General features: G+C 41.9%; 2 protein-coding genes across 4 annotated transcripts in view; both read right to left on the minus strand.

Moving 5' to 3' along the window:
- The window catches only part of ptprb (protein tyrosine phosphatase receptor type b), a 111,353-nt gene extending 108,668 nt beyond the window's left edge, over nt 1-2,685 (minus strand). For all 3 annotated transcript variants that reach the window (XM_068050420.1, XM_068050419.1, XM_068050418.1), the window contains exons 1-2: nt 2,343-2,685; nt 1,013-1,414 (exon numbers count right to left, since the gene is read on the minus strand). In XM_068050420.1, coding sequence (XP_067906521.1) covers nt 1,013-1,414; nt 2,343-2,397 — 457 coding nt within the window. In that variant the 5' untranslated portion in view covers nt 2,398-2,685. The remainder of the gene's footprint in view (nt 1-1,012; nt 1,415-2,342) is intronic.
- Nucleotides 2,686-4,081: 1,396 nt separating this feature from the next.
- Nucleotides 4,082-17,935, minus strand: part of LOC137379502 (receptor-type tyrosine-protein phosphatase R-like) — a 239,121-nt gene continuing 225,267 nt past the window's right edge. Inside the window, exon 14 of the mRNA XM_068050422.1 lies at nt 4,082-5,322. Within this exon, the coding sequence (XP_067906523.1) occupies nt 5,229-5,322 (94 nt within the window). The 3' untranslated portion in view covers nt 4,082-5,228. The remainder of the gene's footprint in view (nt 5,323-17,935) is intronic.

Here is a 17,935-nt window from a genome sequence, read left to right on the forward strand (position 1 = left end):
GACTTTTACTGCCTCTGTATAAACCCGATTATATCTCACATGAGTAGGTTGCTGCTCTGATTAGTTATCAAAAGTGGAAAGTGCAATATTCCTGGCACTGACGCTTCCTGCGTTGCTGCAAACAAAAGTCACAAAAAGTAAAAAAAAAACTTGTTAAGAAACTAACCAATCTGCTGCACAGGCGGAGTAAGTGAAGTACAGGACAACTGGCCGATTGCCCATTTCTTAAGCTTGGGATCGTACATCCGCCAGTGTAGGACCTCGTCCCTGTGGACTACTCACAAGTTCAGTGTGCCCGATGGTCTTTTGAAGTCTCATATTTTGAATCAACATGGCCTTCACGGATTGACCTTCACAGCCATCAGCAAAGGTGCACCAAGAGAAGACACCCCACCTAAATGGATTGTTTGCTGCCTGTCCATCATCTTCAGTAGATGGAAGGATGCCAACCCAAATCAACATGATTTAAAACCAGAAAGTGCTGGAAATACTCAGCAGGTCAGGCAACATCTGTGGAGAGAGAAGCAAAGTTAATGCTTCAGGTCTGTGATCTTTCATCACAACTGAAACATTAACTTTGCTTCTCTCTCCACAGATGCTGCCTGACCTGCTGAGTATTTCCAGCACTTACTGGTTTTATTTCAGATTTCCAGCATCTTCAGTATTTTGCTCTTATCAACATGATTTAAGGTCCCAGCAAATAACATAAAGAGCAGGACCTCTCCCTACCTCTCTCTGTCTCCAAGGTGGTTTATCTACGACCTCCGTTTGACTTATTGGTAAATGCTAACCTTGTAAGTAATGTTATAACGAAATTTCTCATGTGTTAAATAGATATTCCCACAATTAGAGGTGATACATTGTGTGACATATATGGAGACATCAAAGTGTTGTGGTATAAATTGGGCCTCAAAGACCTGTTACTGTAGCAGCATTTCATGATCAACCAAGCTGATGGATTTGAAGAATTTAACGTGGGCATATCTGTGAACGGCCAATGTCAGGATCTCACCTTGAGTTGGACACATGTTCAGCTTACGAGGCTCCCCATTTTCCCCGAGCTCATACTTAAGCCAGCTGTCGTGGTATTTCGTCTCGGCCTTCACCACCGCCAAGTGGCCCAGCTTCTTGAGGAACACATCCCGATCGGCGAGCCCAAGGCGGCCCGGCAGGTTGTCGTAGCATTTCCAGCGAGGCGCCTTGGCGCAGTCCTGTAGTGCCAGGGTACGGAAGTGCCCGCCGGTAGAGCTGACCAAAGCCAGGCACTGGTCTATCTGCAAGAGGCGCAGTTTGCCTTGATCGGTCCATTGCCACTGTTGCCACGGGTTGGTCAGGTTGCATGTGCCAACCAGCACCTTCTCGCTGTTGCCCAGCAGACACTGCTCTTTGCGAGCATGTAGGATGAGGAATCCGTCTGCGAGAAAGAACACCGACACACACACACATACACAAGCCAGTTAAATCAGTCACACACAGATTAGTGTTACTGCCTTGTGCAACCTCAGTAACATTACATTGTTTAACAAACACAACGGTTTCTTCCACTGTGGCAGAATGACATTATCCAGCACGGAAGTTTTATCAATACATCAGGGACACCTTTCAACAGGATTTCAGTCACATGTCTTACATCGAAACCATTCATTTAAAATTCTACAGTAATTTGCCATAAACACATTCCCTTTCTTACATTTAGCTTTAAGTGGTTGGAAACAATTTCAGATTATTAAACGTCGGAGCTCGCAAGGGCAAAGACACTGGGACCAAGATCCCAATCACGGCAAAGAAGCTCTTTCTGTAGTTCCCCCACCTCTCCCCCCCACCCCCCCCCCCCCCACCCGACCTCCTTCCAGATTGGTACCAACAACATTGGGGCAGATTGCTTGCAAACTTTTCACTTGCTTTTAGTTGCTTGCCTCTGTTCAATATTCCCAGAATGTAGGCGAAGGTCTGCTCCCCCGCCCCCAAGTATTACAGTGACAATACTCCAACTTTGTTCAATTGCCACAAGTTCTCTTGGAATGTGACTGCAGTCCCCTTCACAGACTGGCCCAGAGAACCAATCGGGTCCGAAACCGGAAGACATCAGCATTATTCTTATATATTTCACCAAATCGAACAACTTTGTTACAAGTTCGGACCAGATACTACAAACTATCTCACAATGGGATAGATGTGCGGCGTTTGTGATAGCAAACAGTACGGTTGTGTACAAAACCCATTTCCGCTTGTTTTTTCTCTCTCTCTCTCTGCTGTACTGCTGGCAAGGATTAACATGGTATAATTAACACAGATTCTTACCCAGCTAATGGAGCAGTGTGGAATTTAATAAACTTACTCACCAGATAAAGCCAGCAGCGCACATATAAAAGCCACCATGAAGAGAGCAGTATCCATTTTTACTCAATTCTAAGTTACATGCTGCCACTCTACAGATTGCTGAAGTAAGCGTCGAAAGGAAATGTGCCTTCAGGGGGAAAAAGGCAGTGACGACCACTTCCTTCTATTCAATTGCTGTTGAATCTTTCATAACAGAGTGTCATTTTGTACGACTTCTCGGAAATCATCCTTCCTTCATGGTCACACCAGATATAAAGGGACATTATGGTGCCTACCGTTGCAAAGCCACCTCTGACTCGGTTAACGGTGATGACCCGTTCTATCCCGGTTTAGGTTGTGACGCGATTGTAATATTTCTGTACGATCTGCGAGAAGACAATTTACTGGAACCATACAGCTGACAGCATCGAATCGCAGCAAACCACGTCATGTTTACAATTGTTGAATAAACACACGTTCCTTAAAACCTTTCATTTAAAACAACTTGCACAGTTGGAATATTTCATAAATTTAAATGCTGCAGGTTATGGTGAAAGACAGACTGATATTAGCAACGAGTTAGAATTGCAGCTCTATTAGGAGAGGTATCTAAGTCAGATGATGATGAATTTTCTGGTGATTTGTGAGTACAGGTATGACCCAATCTACCACTGTCTTAAAATGGAAATATGGTCACGTCCATAATAACCAGCAGTACATTTTAAAATAAGTCAATTAAAGTTTTCACATCAAAATAAAGCAATAAGAGGGGCGGCACAGTGGCGCAGTGGTTAGCACTGCAGTCTCACAGCTCCAGCGACCTGGGTTCAATTCTGGGTGCTGCCTGTATGGAATTTGCAAGTTCTCCCTGCGTCTGCGTGGGTTTCCTCCGGGTGCTCCGGTTTCCTCCCACATGCCAAAGACTTGCAGGTTGATAGGTAAATTGGCCATTATTAAATTGCCCCTAGTATAGGTAGGTGGTAGGGAAATATAGGGACTGGTGGGGATGTGGTAGGAATATGGAATTAGTATAGGATTAGTATAAATGGGTGGTGGATGGTCAGCACAGACTCAGTGGGCTGAAGGGCCTGTTTCAGTGCTGTATCTCTAAAAAAAGAGTAGCATTTTGTATGATGTTGAACTATTTACCATCTATTATATACAACAAGCCAATGATTAACAGTAAAATGGGTTTGTGTGTTACCCTTTCAAATCTGGGAGTTGGGTTTAATTCTGGAGCAGGCAAATGGAACCTTCTTTCTGTCAGCAGTGTGAGATGGGGCAATCTCAAACCAGTTAATTGTGGGAGAGGGCCCATAAAACAAAATTGGCACACTTGTCATTAATCACTGTTAAGTTATCAATCTCCGCTGGGGCACATAGGGACAACTTATGTGTGAAAAACATGTTCATACTTTTGCAGTAGATGATGCTTTTCAAAGGGTGCCGATGAGGCCCATTATTGGAGCAAAGTAGAGGGGTGTTTTCTGGATTTTTGCTGTAACCTGGGAATTGCTTGACACTGACACTAGGTGCCCAAATTAGAAAAGTATCCTATTCTCAGCACTAACATCTTTTAGCTTAATGTACACATTATTTTAAATGCATGATAAATATAAACACAAGATATTGTAATTCCCTCCTGCCCCAAATATCTGGGTAAAGGTGGCATTAGAAACACTGAGGGTTAAAACATATTAATTATTATTAAAATATAGATGCAAGAACAAGATTTCCAAAATCTATTGTATTTATTGTCATCATACACAAAAATTAACAGTGCTGAATAAAAACATGAATTATCCTGTGCAGATTCTGCACTGCTTTCTGTAAACAACATATTAATGTAAACAATTTCCTGCACATGACAAAAAGGAATTTAAAGTATGTCTCATCAACTGGAACATATGCCAAGTAGCCACATACTGAATAAAGCAACATCAATGCTTCATATTTGTGGATTTCCATTATTACATTAGTATATATATTCCCATAGATTTATACAGTGCACTTATTGTCTGCAAAGAGAAACAAAATATTGACACTATTTCACAACATTGGAGAGATAGAGGAAAAGATGCTGTAAGTGTCAATCACAGGGGGTTGCTTAATATCTAGGAAGCTTGTTCATTTAGACAATCTCAATAGAAATACATTGTCATGGACATGAGAATACATTTAGTGATTGTTCGACATTGTGCAAGTTGACTGCTAGTTAAGATTATAAATATGCATACAATTTAACACCATATCACAAATAAAAATCTGCACCTACATTACATACAAAACATTTAGAGAGCTTTAAAAGTTTCCAGAATTGGACAGTTATTTAAAATTCATGAATAAAACACTTGTGCATTTCAGCAGAAAGACAATTATGTGGCAAAGAAATAAAATTCACCACATCATGTAATAGCACTTTTCACATGTATATATTTATAAATCACATCAAGAGCTGTGCCAGTTCAGAATACAGAAACATCCAATAAACGACTGGGCATTATATTTCGGCCCAAGCTCGTCGCCTCTCAAAACAAATTCAACCAGCACTGCTTTTCTTAGACCACTGAGTTTGCAAGTATTGTTGAACTGAACTTAACATAAAAGGCCTTTATTAGACACGGATGATATGCCACATGATATAGTTAGCTGCATCTTCCTATAACAGAATTTAGGAAAATTTACACAACATTCAATCAGGTATCTTTAATCAATCTGGCAAACATTTTTTTCCATCCTACTGTGACTAGCTTCTGAGTTTACCATGTATCATCCTTCTGCTGGAGGTGATTCCACTTCTTGTTTCCCTTGGTAATAAATGTATCATTACCTTCAAGAGATAATTTCTCTTACTTCCATGTAACTTAGCACTGAAGGTTGTCACGTGTGAAGAGTATTATCTGACAGATTCACTGGCTAGTGTCAGCTGAGATTGCGCTCTCATAAAGACTCAGAGCATGATGTACAAATCCATACTGTTCACTTGTCTGAATCATTCCTCCTCTGTAAACAAGGTAAACAGACAAAAATACATTGGACATCTGTCAAAATAAAAATGAGTACACATAATCTCCTGAATTACAATCATAGATATCAACATTTTATTCCATCGTGATTTACCATCCTTAGAAGAGGTGAGAGAGGTGAGAAAAGAAAAATAGTTGGAGGTAGGGGGAAGGTAGGTGGTGGGGAGATATGTGCAGGTCTGACATTTAGTGCTAGATTTAGCAGTTAGTGGCAAAGTGACGACATTAGCCACAGACCTCAAAGAATACTGTCTACAAAGATACAACGTCTACAAAGTGATCTTTGTGGCATGGATTTCCCCTTTCCCGACGTTGGTTGGAGTCTGGTGCCAGGGTGAGGGATCTGCAGACACCCAGCAACAGTGATGTCATCAAGCAAAGTAAGCAGACAATTACATTGACGTATTGTCAGACAGCAAATCAGGAAGTAAAATGCACTGATTAACCTTCAGTTTAAATTTTACAGAGTGCAATAAGTGATTGGACATATACATGAGAATAAGTAGAAGCTGAAAGACCACAAGCAAACTCTTAAAAAAAAACTATTTTAAAAATTCTTGGAATTATCATAATGTTGAAATTCCACCAATATAAAATGAGTTTTTCATGGCCAGAGACATTTTTCAGCAGTAATTATGAACTTAGTATGGCTTTAAAAACCCAGTTACACCTTATTGAACAATTTACAACTTTTTAAAGGACTTTTACAGCAAGCCTAATAGTGTTAAAGGGCAAGTTTTTGTCAGTTCAGTGATTTCTATTTGAATTCAGTCTGTGGGGACTTCAACAGCACAGTCCATGGGGAAGCACTGAATCACTGGTGACAACTTCTGGATTTCCACCTTTAACTGCGCATGTGTGGACTCCAGAAGTTGCTGTCAGTTTCAGAGGAGTAATGACAGTGAAGGCTGACAGCTTTGGAATCATTACTACCACAAAATCCAGGGCTTGTCCTTTTATCTAATTACTCTCCATTCTTGTCCAAACGATACACTTGGCAACGATACTAAACTAAAAACTCCTGGGTTACAAAACATAACCTTTCGTACAATCATTTTCCACACTTGCCCTTTACTACTGTTGATACACAAATAAAAGGAAGTGTGAGCATCAGTCCAGTCATGAATTCCTAAGTGCTAACTATATCATTAATCCCCTATGCTTATCAGACTCACAGAAAAATAAATAACTGCATTTGTTACCTATACTATCTATCAGAAGATCTATAATTCTAATCATTTGTATTAGTATGGTAGCAGCTTTGGTTTGATACCACAGCAAACACAAATAAACAATAGCGACCATGTGAATTACACACATATCAGCATTGCTCTCTATCTTCATTGTGATGACAGGCAATCAGCTGAACTAGAATCATAGAACGTTTAAGGCACAGAAAGAGTCCACTTGACCCATTGTGTCTGTGCCGGTTGAAAAACGATCCACCCATTCTAATCCCACCTTCCAGCATTTGGTCCGTAGCCCTGCAGATTATGGCACTTGAGGTGCATATCCAGACTCCTTTTGAATTTCAGGCAGTGAGTTCCAGACCCCCACCACCTTCTGGGTGAGAAAGTTTTTCCTCAACTCCCCTCTAATTTTTCTACCAATCAATTTAAATCCATGCCCCCGGCAGTCACTAACCTCTCTGCTAAAGTAAATAGGCCTTAACCTCCACACTAGCCAGGCCCCTCAAAATTTTACACATTTCAATCAGATCTCCCCTCAGCCTTCTCTGTTCCATGGAGAACAACGCCAGCCTATCCAATCTTTCCTCACAGCTGCATTTTTCCAGTCCTGGCAACATCCTCGTACATCTCCTCTGTACCCTGTCTAGTGCAATTATATTCTTTCTGTAATGAGGTGACCTAAACTGCACACAGCACTAAAGTTGTTGCCTAACCAATGAGTTATACAGTTCCCGCGTAACCTCCCCACTCTTATATTCTATACCTCGGATAATAAAGGAAATGATTCCATATGACTTCTGAACCACCATATCGACCTGTCCTGCTACCTTCAGGGATCTGTGGACTTTTACTCCAAGGTCCCTCACTTCCTCTACACTTCTCAATATTTTTCCATTAATCATGTATTCCTTTGCCTTGTTTGACCTCCCCAAATGCATCACCTCACACTTCTCCAGGTTGAATTCCATTTGCCACTTTTCTTCCCATCTGACCAGACCAATCAATCTGACCAGACTAAAACAGCTCATTTCTCCCTAGTTTGATTTTCAACTTAAAATTAAGCTGTAAAATGTAAAATGTAAAATACAATCTGTATTCAGCTAAAGCAGCATACACTTCTACCCAGAAATCAAGCAAAAGCTAACCAATATTTTCAAAAAAGCTGCAATAACCCCAGAAATGTTTTTTGTTTATTCATTCATGGGCTGTGAGCATCACTGGCAAGGCCAACATTTATTACCCATCCCTAAATGCCCTTGAGAAGGTGGTGGTGAGCCACCTTCTTGAACCGCTGCAGTCCATGTGGTGCAGGCACACACGTACACAGTGATATTAGGGAAGGCGTTCCAGGATTTTGACCCAGTGACAGTGAAGGAATAGCGCTATATTCCAAGTCAGGATGGTGTTTGGCTTGGAGGGAAACTTGCAGGTGGTGTTCCTATGCAACTGCTGCCCTTGTCCTTCTAGGTGGTAGAGGTCACAGGTTTGGAAGGTGCTGTCGAAGGAGCCTTGGTGAGTTGCTGCAGTGCATCTTGTAGATGGTACACACTGCTGCCATTGTGCTTGTGGTGGAGGGAGTGAATGTTTAAGATGATGGATGGGATGTCAATCAAGCAGGCTGCTTTGTCTTGGATGGTGTTGAGCTTCTTGAGTGTTGTTGGAGCTGCACCCATCCAGGCAAGTAGAGAGCATTCCATCACACTCCTGACTTGTGCCTTGCAGATGGTGGACAGGCTTTGGGGAGTCAGAAGGTGAGTTACTCACTGCAGAATTCCAAGCCTCTGACCTGCTCTTGAAGCCATAATATTTATATGGTTGATCCAGTTAACTTTCTGGTCAATGGTAACCCCCAGGATGCTAATGGTGGGGATTCAGTGATGATAATGTAATTGAATGTCAAGGGGAGATGGTTAGATTTTCTCTTGTTGGAGATAGTCATTGCCTAGCAATTGTGTGGCACAAATATCACTTGCCATTTATCAGCAAAGCCTGAATGATATTCAGGTCTTGCTGCATACGGGTACAGACTGCTTCAGTATCTGAGGAGTGGCGAATGGTACTGAACACTGCGCAATCATCAGCAAACATCCCTACTGCTAACCTCATATTTGAGGGAAGGTCATTATTGAAACAGCTGAAGATGGTTGGATCTCAGACACTATCCTGAGCAACTCCTGCACCGATGTCCTGGGGCTGAAATGATTGACCTCCAACAACTACAACAATCATCCTTTGTGCTAGGTATGACTCCAACCAGTGGAGAGTTTCCCCTCTGATTCCCATTGACTTCAATTTTGCTCGGGCTCCTTGATGTCATACTCAGTCAAATGCTGCCTTGATGTCAAGGGCAGTCACTCTCACCTCACCTCTGGAATTCAGCTGTTTTAGATTCATAATAATTTATGACACAGAAGGAGTCCATGCCAGCTCTCCACGGAGCTATGCAGTCAGTACCGCTCCCCGCTCGATCCCCTTAGCACTGCAAGTTTATGTCTTTCAAATGGACATTCAATTTCCTTTTCAAGTCATTGATTGTCTCCGCTTCCACCACCCTTGTGGGCAGTGAGTTACAGGTCATTACCACCCTCTGTGTAAAAAAGTTCTTCCTCATATTTCCCCTGCATCTTTTGCCCAAAACTTTCAATCTGTGTCCCCTAGTCCTTGTAACATTAGTTAATTGGAATGGGTTTTCCTTGTCTAACTTATATAAGATTGTCATAATCCTGTGAACTTCCATTAAATCTCCCCTCAATCTCCTTTGTTCTAAGGAGAACAAACCCAGTTTTCCAACCTAACCTTGTAATGAGAAACCTACTGTCCATGCTTGGACCAAGGCTGGACTGAGGTCTGGAGCTGAGTGGCTCGGGCAGAACCCAAACTGAGCATGGGTGAGCAGGTTGTTGCTGAGTAAGTGCCACTTGATATCACTGTTGAGGACACCTTCTCTCACTTTACTGATGATTGAGAGTAGACTGATGGGGCAGTAATTGGCTGGATTGTATTTGTCCTGCTTTTGATGGACAGGACATACATGGACAATTTCCATATTGTTGGGTAGATGTCAGTATTGCAGCTATACTGGAACAGCTTGGTTAAGGGTGTGGCTAGTTCTGGAGCACAAGTCTTCAGTATTACAGCCTGGGTGTTGACAGGGCCCATGGCCTTTGTTGTATTCAAAGCCTTCAACCATTGCTTGGCATCACAAGGAGTGAATCGAATTATCTGAAGACTGGCATCTATGATGGTGGGTACCTCTGGAGGAGGCCAAGCTGGATCATTTGTTACACTTTAAACATATCCCCCACTCACACCATGTGGTCCTCATCTTCAGGTCCCACCTCACCTGGTCTTTTTACTCCTCTAGCTCCTCATCCTCTACTACTCCTCCTCATCATTCTAGGCCCTCATCAGTTACTGTTCTTCCAAGGCCTCCAGTAAATTTCTCATCAAAATCCCATTCCTATATCAGGTGCTTGGTGACTACAACCTGCACCAGAAGTCAACCTACTCTTACCTCAGAATTATTCAACCCTTCTGTCCGCACTTAGAATCAATTTTCATTTGCTCTCCTATTGACAGCCATAGTCACCCCAATAACCCATTCATCGCAAAGCTTCTCCATCACTGAGGTCAAAATCTCCAACAAGGCCATTTATAACTAGTTCCTCATCACCCATGTTACGTTGATTACCTAACACATCTCCCCTCGCCCCTTAAAAAATGATTTCCTAGCTGCTTTAAAGAAGTCTTTCTAACTGAACTCCTTCTGCTCTGGCCTGCAACCAATCACAACAATTTCATCCTCTACTCATGCATTTAGCACTTGCCTCGTCTCTTCTATTGATCCCTCTTCACATCAGTTGCTCAATCTCAACATTCTCCATGGCACAACAACCAGCTTTGCAACCTGAAATTTGAGGGCTGTGGGGTTGAGTTTATGTGATTCATGAGCAGCCTAGAGGTCAATAATGGCAGTCCCTGTACATCACTGCAGGAGTTCCTAATGAACCAGCCAATGCCAACCAACAGTGAGACCTGGACAACATCCAGGCTTGGGCTGGATTATTATGTGGCATTATTTATGCCACACAAGTGCCAAACCATGATGATCTCTAAGAAGAAAATGCCCAACTACCTCCCATTGCTCTTTAACAGCATCATTATTACTTAGTCATTTACCAACAATGTACTGGGGTCCACCATTGGCCAGGAGCTTAATTGGATCAGCCATATCAATACTGTAGTTACAAGGACAAGACAGAGGCTGGGGTACTCTCACTTCAAACCCCTCCATCATCTACAAGGCTAAGATTAGGAGTATGAATCATTTACCATTTAACCATTTACCTGAATGAATGCTGCTGCATCTACACTCAAGAAGCTCAATATCAATAGGACAAAGCAGTCTGCTTGATCAGTACTTGGCCACCAAATTCAATATTCACTCCTCTGCCATTGATGCAGTGTGGCTGCAAAATGCATTGTAGCAACTCATCAAGCTTGTGTCAACATCAGTTCCCTGCCCTACAACTTTTATCTCCAAGAAGGAAGAGTGGCTATATCATGGGAATATTATCACCTCCAACTTCTTCAAGCCATACACGACCCTAACACTGACACTTATTCTCATTTCATCAATCCTGGAATCCATACCTAACACAATTATGGATGCAACATCAATGCAATGGTTCGAAGAGAAGGCACACCACCTCAGGGCAATGAGGCCTTGCTAGCAACAGTCAAAACCTGAGAATTTATGATCATCAGAATTAGAACATTACAGCGCAGTACAGGCCCTTCGGCCCTCGATGTTGCGCCGACCTGTGAAACCATCTGAGACCTACACTATTCCATTTTCATCCATATGTCTAACCAATGACCACTTAAATGCCCTTAAAGTTGGCGAGTCTACTACTGTTGCAGGCAGGGCGTTCCACGCCCCTACTACTCTCTGAGTAAAGAAACTACCTCTAACATCTGTCCTATATCTATCACCCCTCAACTTGAAGCTATGTCCCCTCGTGTTTGCCATCACCATCCGAGGAAAAAGACTCTCACTATCCACCCTATCTAACCCTCTGATTATCTTATATGTCTCTATTAAGTCACCTCTCCTCCTCCTTCTCTCCAATGAAAACAACCTCAAGTCCCTCAGCCTTTCCTCGTAAGACCTTCCCTCCATACCAGGCAACATCCTAGTAAATCTCCTCTGCACGCTTTCCAAAGCTTCCACATCCTTCCTATAATGCGGTGACCAGAACTGCACGCAATACTCCAGGTGCGGTCTCACCAGAGTTTTGTCCAGCTGCAGCATGACGTCATGGCTCCGAAACTCGATCCCCCTACTAATAAAAGCTAACACACCATATGCCTTCTTAACAGCCCTATTAACCTGGGTAGCAACTTTCAGGGATTTATGTACCTGGACACCAAGATCTCTCTGTTCATCCACACTACCAAGAATCTTCCTATTAGCCCAGTACTCTGCATTCCTGTTACTCCTTCCAAAGTGAATCACCTCACACTTTTCCGCATTAAACTCCATTTGCCATCTCTCAGCCCAGCTCTGCAGCCTATCTATGTCCCTCTGTACCCTACAACATCCTTCGGCACTATCCACAACTCCACCGACCTTAGTGTCATCCGCAAATTTACTAACCCACCCTTCTACACACTCTTCCAGGTCATTTATAAAAATGACAAACAGCAGTGGCCCCAAAACAAATCCTTGCGGTACACCACTAGTAACTAAACTCCAGGATGAACATTTGCCATCAACCACCTTCTTTCAGCTAGCCAATTTCTGATCCAAAGCTCTAAATCACCTTCAACCCCATACTTCCGTATTTTCAGCAACAGCCTATCGTGGGGAACCTTATCAAACGCCTTACTGAAATCCATATACACCACATCCACTGCTTTACCCTCATCCACCTGTTTGGTCACCTTCTCGAAAAACTCAATCAGTATCATCTTCAAGGGAAAAGATAATCCCAAACTCCTCTTTTCTAAAACAAACTGCTCCTTTCACATCCTCTCTGTCCTCATTTCTGATACTCTATGTGAGAAGTTAGTGAACTTCTTCATCTCCAAAATTGAGGCTGTATTTTACTCAGCTGCTTCTACCTCCTCTGGAACCAACCTGTCCCACCCCTTTCAGTCTCATTCTGCTATCTCACAGTTTCTCCCCATCAACACCCCTTCTCTCATCATAGGTATTTGTCCTATGAGGGTCACTACCTGCTCAGTCAATCTCCTTCTGACTTGGCTCTTCACTTTTTGACATCAATCTCTTCCTCTCAGGTATTATAACTCCTACCAACACCACCTTTCAGGAAAACCCACCCTCAACCATTCTGTTTTCTTAAACTACTGCTCATCCCCAATTACTCCTTCTCTTAGGAGTTTGAATGAGCATTGTCACCAGCTCTATTCCAATCTCTCCCACTAATTCCTGCTTGAGTTCCTCCAGTCTGGCCTCCTTCTTGAAAAACATTGACATTAACTTTAAATCTCTCTGCACTTCATTGCCAGCCTACACCCCAGGATGGTACCTTTGCTCTTCCGACTCTGGTTTGCTACAAATTCCCCATCTACCCCACCTGAATCCCACTTTTCCCATGGATGCTATAGCCTACAGCTTTGGAACATTCTGTCTCATTCAAAAGCTTCTTCAAAATGTATGTCTCTTATCTTGCATATATTCACCTCTTTACTACTTCCTCCTCCTGTCGAACCATGGAATGGTTTCTGATGGGAAAGGTATTATGTAAATGCAGACTGTTATTTAAAAACTATGAAAAAATCCCCCAGCTTCCATCATATTAATGCTTTTGCAATTTTAGATTACAGGACAGCCTCTATCCAGTAGTCCTGACTCTGATATGTCATAATTATAGGATGTTGTTATTGTCGATGTTATCTGAAATAAATGTTCAACTTAATTTAGATAGAAGGTTGAATATGTAATTACCTTATAATTTAATCTGAATTGTATATACCTTCCATAAACAAAACACTTTGAAGGTGTTATGACCAGGTGAGGAAGGGGTCCAGGGCTCCCCTCTCAGCCTTTTCCTGGTTTGGCTGTAACAGAGTTTAACTTTTAAAACACAGTGTTTTTAGTTTCTCCTCAGTGAGTCCTTGCTCACTGCTGTAATTGCAAAGAAATCAACCAGACAGCTTTTCTCAGATTTAAACAAGAAAGGTGTAAGTTTATTAACCTTAATACTCTAACTCAGTTAAAACTACTAAAAATATGCGACACAACCATGCTAGCAGGCAAAAGCAATAAATACACACGCAAATAGAGACAGAGGAGGATAAAGAATTGAAGGGGAAAGGTTTGAAGTAGTTGATGGAGTTCAATTACTGGTTTTGGGTTGGATGTAAAGTCTTTGATCGAATTTAAGTCTTGCAGTTCTCATTGGGGCCCAGTGCACACTTTCAAATTTGTTTCACTAGTCTTCGTCTTGAGGCTTAAGTTACTTCCATGGGTCCCTGGAACTTTGTGTGAGAGAAAGAGAGACAGAGAGAGGGAGACCTTCCTCCTTGAAGTTCAATTGTATTCTTTTTCTTTCTGTGTCAGGCACAATTCAAAAAGCCCCAGGTTGGTCAGCAGGTTAGTCATGTGACTAGCTCCCTGTTTGGACCAGTCTCTCCTGTGAGGTTTGTGGATTCCTCCAAGCTTACCAGACACTCTCAGTGGAGGGGTGGAATGCTGGTTCTTACACATTCAATGACTCTCAATGTCTCTTGATCATCACTATTGACAAAACCTATCTGGCTAATTGAATCCGGAAGTACTCCCATTGTCTCTCCATGTAACTGTCTTTTAGAATGCAAATGTGCAGCCATGTTTTCAGCCACAGTTCTGTGGTCTTTTTAAAACAAGTTATGTTCAATGTCTAGTAAGCGTTCAAATAATGTTCCATATGACAAAATTTATATATTTCCATCTGGCAGGTATGGTTTCCATCACAAAGGCAATATATGTTTGGAAAAGCAACAGTTCTAGTATGTAATCACTCCTGTATTCTGCCTTATTATTGTGGAAACAGTATGATCAAGTTAAACAAAGTGAAAGTATATCTAGCCAATAGCATATCCAGGAATATTGTGTGCAACAACACAGAGGATAATGTTGCATAGATGGAGGAGTATTACAGCCAGTAACAGTGAGTGAATTATTTTATAAAATACAGAGAATGCATTATTTGCTGATAATTGCCGAGTGTGGTCTCATTACCCATAAATAGCAGAACAAAGGATCGAAAAAAATGGCAAAGCTACATGGTATATAAAAGAAAATAAAGGAACCTTAAAATCATTATGATGCATTTATTATTCTCCATTGTCTATGCTCCCGGGAGGGGATGACCCGGTGTGACAGCAGCCCATGTTATTTATGTGGAGCACGCAGGAGCACTACTGTTGCTCTGGACTTGACAAAAATAAAAAAACTTACATTCTGGGCTATTTTTTGGCCAGACGGGCAGCTGAAATTGTGCTCAGCCCATGTTCTGCTCAGTTGAGTCCTAAAATGGCAATCAGGGCTCTATGAATGTTATGGAACTACAATTTTCCCACTGAAAAGACAACCTGAGTTGGGCAGGAGCTCTGATTGCCCAGCGGGAGGCCCTCTGAAAGATAGTGCAGGACAAACTATCAGTAGGAAATGGCTGGTAAATCATTCCCTATCAGTTTCAGGTTACAACCACCCTGTTTCCACCCAGCAGGCAGCCTTTCAATCTCCCCCCAGAGTTTATTTACAGGTATTGGTGGATTCAGCAATTAACTGCACATCATGCTGAAAGATTATCATGATAGGCAGACAGCCACACTGCCATGAATTGACTTGCTTTTTAGTTGACTAACAATGCATGCGAGTGGAGGTGATCACATCAGTTTTCAGGGATGTCACCATTTTGATTACCTTCTTCATGCAATGGTGCAAAAATCCAATTTGTCACCTATTTGAAACATTCAGGTTTGCCTTGCAAATATTAAACTCTAACTTTTTCTATCTTAGAGAATAAAAACTAAAGTAAGAAGATCAAGGCAGCATCTTTATTGATGTCAGTCACTCACTTGATCCTGATGGTCAATGGAGCTTTTTTTTAGGTTCAGGTATGGCTGCAGGGAAAGATTTAATTCATTGTGTATTTAACAAAGTTTTTATAATCCCTCATTTATGAAGGTTTATATTACAATTGAAACTTTACAGAATGTTTAAGAGCTCAGCCATTCATATCAACACGCCAAGTTTGATATTGCCCATTTTCAATGCAAAATTGCATTTCTCCCTGAGATATTGCTTTATTCTCCAGGTCTGACCTTAATAGCAACCATGGTGTAGATTAAAAGACCACACAAAGTGCAGGATTTTTTTTCCTGTCACTAACATTAACAGACTGCACTACATTCTGTCTAATCATTAAGTAGCAGTCTCAGTCCCACGGATGTGACTAAACGATAGAAAATTCCCCCGCCCCAATATTCCTGCAATTACAGGCAGGACCATCTGAGATTCATTTTACTTCCCTCATTTAATTCAGTTTTTAAGAATTATTTTAGAAATCACCCATCTGATTCCTTACTTAACAAAGTCATATTTTCCAAAACACGTCCACTTTAAAATCCTGATGTTCTTTTATTTAAATGAAATGATCGTGCATCTTGAAATCAAAACTGGCTTTTTATAACCAGTCCATTTTGCGTTTTCATCCCACATGTCATTCCCAACTTAGAGGATGGGTGGGAGACCTGCTTGAAGGCTTTATTTATACTGGTCATGAGCCATTTCAAAGGAAATAGAGGAGACACATATACACTGATGACCTTCAATCTTCCTTTCCTTCTTGATGTGAGACATTGTGTTTGCACTTGGAATCTCCCCATTAGCTTGACTGAGAGTGAGGGATTATTCCATGGGGAACCACAGCCGTGGACTAGTATCCAGCCCACTCCTAGTACACTAATTCTTTGTCATTTAACATGTTTAATGACTTTGTGAATAGTGTGTCTTGGTCTCACTTGCGTCTTATTGTGCAAATACTGGAATATTGACAGAATATGACCCAATTCTGGAATTTAATGACTGAAGCATTCACAAAACCAGAAAACTAAATGACTAATGCCTGCTATAAACAAAGGCTGTTAATTAGTCTAGCAACTAAATTTCTGGATTTAGCAACATTCTATAAACACAATCACTCATTTTGTGATAGATTTTGATGAATAACTGTTATAATTATTTGAAAAATAGTGACAGGCTCCCTACTCTTGATTAAATAGAGTTAAATTGTACCAGATCAATTTAGTCACTGATCAACTATTTGGAAGACTAGCCATTAGAACCCTCAGAACTGCTAAACTGCAAACTTATCAAGTTTTTCTACACTGTTCAATGAACTCTGTAGAATTCCAGTTAACTACCAGACCCAAATCATTATGATAATCTTCATTCAAATTGTGAAAAGCCAAAACTCATTCTGCCTTTGTCCAGTTAGTGCCAATGGTGGAACCACATACTACAACAGTACTTCTGCGGAGAGTTGCATAGTGGCTATTGTCATGGAGTGACCAACACTAAGAACAGCCCAACTTGTTCAGCAGATTGAAAATAATCTAATGGAAAACATATTTTATAGTCTTAATGTTGATTATAAACTGGTGAGCACAGACACATGATCCCTGATTTTAACTTGGCTAGGGGTGGAAATCAGATATTCGACAAACAGTCTTGACCTCAGCAACATTTGGCTTGGATGATTTTAATGCCTGGGCCACATCTGCATGAGTCAGGTCAGTTGCCTGCCTGAAATTGGCAGGAAGCAGCAGCTGGACTGAAGGAAAGCATTCAGGTAAGCCACAGAGATTGGTTTTGGGAGGACTTCATGATCAGTGCTGGAGTGCCATGGAGTTCATGGACCGTAATCTTATTGGCAAGTCATCAGTCCCGATGTTGGGACCAAATGCGGCTCTTGAGCCCACGCTAGTGGATGGTGGAACCATGGGGGCAATTTTACCAGCGGCGGCCAATTAAGAGGCTGCTGTCGAATTAATGAAGACAGCCTGCTTCTCTGAGCTGCCAGCCCTCTGATTGAGCCAGCAGCTCAACAGTCTCCGCAGTGCCACCAATAGAGATGCCCGCTGCTGAGGCTGCAAAGAGAAGAAAAGGGCATCTCCATGTTGAGACACCCTCTAAGGGCTTGTAATTGAGTCATGGATGTGCTTAGGCCAGGTAGACAGGCTCCAGCGATTGAGCCATTGCTGCTGGGGTGTCCCTCCTTGGGCTATGCAACCTCTGGAAAGGAAAGCTTTACCTGTTGGGAGTCACTGGGAGGCCACCTTGATGTAGCTGGTGGACATATAACATGGCAGGGAGCCATTCAAGGC

The sequence above is a fragment of the Heterodontus francisci genome, chromosome 18 (genome assembly GCF_036365525.1).
Source record: "Heterodontus francisci isolate sHetFra1 chromosome 18, sHetFra1.hap1, whole genome shotgun sequence".
NCBI classification, from domain to species: domain Eukaryota; kingdom Metazoa; phylum Chordata; class Chondrichthyes; order Heterodontiformes; family Heterodontidae; genus Heterodontus; species Heterodontus francisci.